This window comes from Centruroides sculpturatus, unplaced genomic scaffold, assembly GCF_000671375.1.
Source record: "Centruroides sculpturatus isolate CEXI.00-Female unplaced genomic scaffold, Cexi_2.0 scaffold4978, whole genome shotgun sequence".
NCBI classification, from domain to species: Eukaryota; Metazoa; Arthropoda; class Arachnida; order Scorpiones; family Buthidae; genus Centruroides; species Centruroides sculpturatus.
Genome location: NW_019389073.1, coordinates 493 through 5274, shown reverse-complemented (window position 1 = coordinate 5274; position 4782 = coordinate 493). Strand labels below are relative to the sequence as shown.

At 30.4% G+C, this 4782-nt stretch overlaps 1 protein-coding gene across 1 annotated transcript; it reads left to right on the top strand.

Moving 5' to 3' along the window:
- Nucleotides 1-3055: 3055 nt before the first annotated feature.
- Nucleotides 3056-3683, top strand: LOC111617153 (glycine receptor subunit alpha-4-like; the record flags this gene model as incomplete). Its single annotated transcript, XM_023358479.1, has 2 exons — nucleotides 3056-3214; nucleotides 3358-3683. Coding segments are annotated over 2 exons (485 nt in total), but the record flags the coding sequence as incomplete, so codon positions are not given.
- Nucleotides 3684-4782: the final 1099 nt, after the last annotated feature.

Here is a 4782-nt window from a genome sequence, read left to right as displayed (position 1 = left end):
TATTTATTATGATTAATAATACAGAAATGACTTTAAAATAAAATCTCTTAACAGCAGAGCAAGTTACGTAATTTGTTGCTAGATTTCTTATTCCAGAGTTGGCAGGATAGAGGTTACTTGTAGGCTACCGAAGGCCATATGATATATTCATTTAATCTATGTGAGAGGGCAACATAACTTACTGCATAATATGCATAACAATCCATTGAGTGTTTTTTGGGTAAAAGTCTCGTCATATATGCCGTAACATACAGTATTTAACAATTTCAATTATAAAATACGATATTAAAACCANACCGAACAAAGTCAAACGTTTCCATTGATTCGAAGGTAAAAGTAAACGATATGTACACATTAGCAGATGCAGTGCCAGCAATTCAAAGATTTCTCCTATAGCGTGATGTAAAAATCAATGATTAATTCGAACAGTTATATCTTGATTTATTACCGTAAAAACCGGTTGAAAACAGTTTAGAACAATTTAAAAGGTAATAATTTTATGTGATTTGGAAATAATTTGATGCCAAACCAAACAGAAGACTTTATTATAGAGACAATTATTTATAATTACACTTATATCATTCAACAAACTATTTTCGTACGAAAATTTACAAATTCTAGAACAAAAACTAAAGCATTGCAGAGAACGTCTTCTTATATGACTTTAATTGAATCAAATTTTTTCGCAACCGTCTCAGGTTTTTGAGTTCTCCCCAATGCATTTTCATCATAAATCTTCACTATCCTAGAAGCGACAAACAATACTTAACGACATTTATTCAAGTTTGCAATTTCCTATTAATAATTCCACTTACAGTTTCGTAAAACATTTCGTTTAATGCAATTTTTATCTGCAAACTTTCGTTCTTCGCAAAGAATTTTATAAAGATTTCTTCTGTTTTGTGTATGAAAATTTCGTCTTTTCGTGTTTTTCACGTTCAACGGACTTCCGTTGAATTTAGACGACGTCACAAACAATGGGCACAATTTGAGAAAATTCAAATTCCAGTAATAACACAATTCCGGAGAGTCTAAGTTCCAGGGATGACACAAATTGGGAGTTAAATTTCAGCACAGACACAAGCCGGAAAAGTCCAAATTCGAGTGCAGACACGTTTTAGGAGTCAAATTTGGGGTAGACGTAATTCGGGAGAGTCCAAATTCGTGTAGACCAATTTGGAAAAGTGATAATTCACTAAAAAAACAATAGTAATGAGGCACAGCCGGGACAAAGTCAAAATTGAGAAGTCATAATCCAAATTGGTATTGACGTAATCGGAATGTCAAAATCAGGAGAAGGATTCAGGTCATCGATGATTTTTAGAAAAAAAAACATATCTAAAAAGTAAGTGAATGAAAAATCAAAACAGTATTTTAATTTTTACTTACAAATTGAAAATTATTTTTGTAATTTTAAAACTTTACTTTTTAGGAAAATTTTAGATTTTATTTATTAATTTTTAAACTATATGATATTTTTCTGTTATTTTTTGAACATTTTTAAATGTACAACGAACGACGAAAACAAATAAATATTAAATGAAGAACAATTTAAGAATAAATACGATTATTAAAGGAAAATACAATAAAAAACGAATAAATAACAAAGAAAAATAAAGAAAAGAACTATGTACAGAATATAGAGATGAAAATCTCTGAATTTCTTCCAAATTCTGTGAAAATAAAAAGAAAATAATCAAGATTTTCCTATAAAATATTCAAATTTTTATATAAAATATTCAAATTTTGCCAAATGATACAGCTTACCGCAATTAATTGCATACTGCCACGTGTCATGTATAGGCCAATATCAAATGTGTCATTGTTAATTCGATTATTTTATCATGTTTCTGTCCTTGTAATCACGTAAGATTACTGGATAATTTAATTTCTACATTCATTTATACTATTGCTTTCGCTGTGTCCCAGGATGTGTTGTTGTGAGTACTTGGACAAGAATATACAGGCTATGTATGCCCGATATCCTAAAAACATGGGTTTTTGTAGGTACGATCTCAATCGCATCAAAATGTAATACATTTACGCGCTAATACCGTACATAAATATTTCCAGTTTTTCTGTTGTCCAGCCATTAATAGCTGGTTATTATGAAATCGTGATCAGAAATTGTGTCAATTTAAAAACTGAGACAGTAAAATCTCCTAAGTGTTTGGTGTAGAACAGTGGTCCCCAACCCCCGGGCCGCGGACCGGTACCGGTCCGTGGATCAAACGGTACCGGGCCGCCCAAGGAACATTAAATTATTTCCATTTTATTTACTATGGTGTATTTCCTCGGGTTTGTGCGACTTTTAATGGACGACGGAACAACAGAATAAACTGGACGTAAGAAACACACTTCGGGTGTCATTGTCTCCTATTACCCCTAGAGGGAACCGTCTCCTTGCAATGAAACAAGCTCAGGGTTCTCATTGATTTAGCGTTCTAGTGAATTAAAATGTTAAATCACATTATATTCATTTTTTGGTGTAACTGTATTTTATTTTGAAGGCATGTTTAAATACAATTAAATTAAAATTATTAAATTAAGTCAATCTAAAATATAAACGATCAACGTCCCCCCTCAGTGGGCCGCGGTAAAATTATCAAACTTTGACAGGTCCGCGGCGATAAAAAGGTTGGGGACCGCTGGTGTAGAATACAAAAAAGTTGCCTTAGACAATTACAATTAGCCAACTCGGCCAAAATTCAGTAAATGATTTATAGCAAATCATAGAGCAGATCTTATTCTCGATAAATAGATGGAAGCAAAGAGATCCTTACTCGAACAGAACGTACTCGCATTCTCCACTTTTTGCCATTTTACACACCTTCTGCACAGATCTAAATGTAGAAAAAGAAGGATAATTATTCATCGAAAACGTATAACTCGATTTGAATTTCGTATAAATCGTCACCTTTATATGCCGATTATATTCGTTCGTCACAGCTAAATCTAAATGCATAAATGATTCATAAGGTCATCCTCGTCTTTAATCACTTTCGTACATAACGATTTTTTCTATATTTTTATATAATTTATATTTCTATTTTAGTTGGACATACAGATAAAGGAGCCTTGCCGAAATGGATGGGAGAAGAAAATAGCCCTTACAAATATCTCGGTAAAAGCATACAAATTAGAAGTATAAATTTATTATCATACGAGATGGACGAAATTAAAGCTAAGAAGGAGACTCAACGATGGTTGAGCGGTACGTGTTTCTTGGGTATCCTTTTTTAAACAAACTAATCCTGTAACAAATAGCCTTGGTATTTGCTAATAATTGTTAATCAAAGTCTGACAAGAATCAAAAATGCACGATTGCTATCATGAATCCGTTTGTAAATATTTCAGGTAACTACACTATGTTAATTGCCGAATTTAAATTTAAACGACGTTTGACCGGTAACATGATGAATGTTTACATCCCTAGTACATTAGTGGTCATGCTATCATGGCTCTCATTTTGGATCGATGTTCACGCAGCACCAGCACGAGTAACTTTGGGTGTGACTTCAATCCTGACTTTAGTCACTCATTTGGTCCAGTCCAGAAGCTTCGTGCCTCCTGTGGATTATTTGAAGGCTCTGGATATTTGGTTTATATTCTGCATCGTTTTGATATTTTTATCTTTACTGGAATATGCTCTAGCTTACCAAGCCGCCATCAAAATGAAAGAGGTACTGTACGTTCAAATCATTTTATTACCTGTAATAAATGATATTAAAAAAGGTTGACATACACAACAGATTCTTTTAAATCTGAGTGTTAATGTAGCGTAATAAGATAATATTAGTTGTGCCTAACAAAATATTTACTGTAAAAAATTATTCTAATTCATAAATAAACAGGGAAAATTAAAAAAATAATAATTTATTTATAAAAAATTTACTATTATAATACTTTTAGAAGTTTCCTGTGTGCAGCATTAGTACTTTAACGAATTAGAAATAGTTATATTTTATTTTTATCAATACTTTCTTATGTACTTTCAGTCTAATTGTTCCAAATGCCAATACGAGTTTCCAAAATAATACCGTACAGAGAGAAAGAGAAAATAAACCACATTATACTAAAGGAAGTAATTAAATTTAAATATATAAAAATTAGAATAATAAAAAGGAAAGTAAAACGATTACATATAAAACAAGATAACGCTCTAGAAGAAGTATGGAAAAGAAAATAGAAAAAAATAAACGTAATAAGTAATGTAAAGTAAACAAAAATTTACGATATATAACATTAAAAGAAATCGTAAAAAGGAAAAAAATGAACTAATAGTTAATTAATAAGAAAATATAGAAATACTTAATGAAATCAAAGAAATCCTCTATGAAGGATTAGATTTTAATGGGTGTAGCCAATGGGACGTAATAGACGTAATACCAAAATTAGATGTAATGTGTAATAATACAAGTTATTAGATAGAGAACTGGACTATTTAAAAATGGAAGTTAATAATATAGTAAAATCTTACACTTCAAAAATAAAGGAAAAAGAAAGATTAGAGAAAAATATTACCTAAGAAATAATAATAAAATTAAAGTATTGAATAGTGTCCTAGAAAAATAATAATTAAAAATCACAAAAGCTGATAAATCTAAACAGATTATTTTTGTTACTGAGGTGTTAAATAGACAACTAGTGTTAGATAACAATAGTAAACTTAGAATGTTACCAATATATCTAATAGAAGTTATAGGAGTAGAATTAAAAACTAGAATTGATTAATAAATAACAGATAAAATAGATAAATAAAACAAATTATAATAAATATCC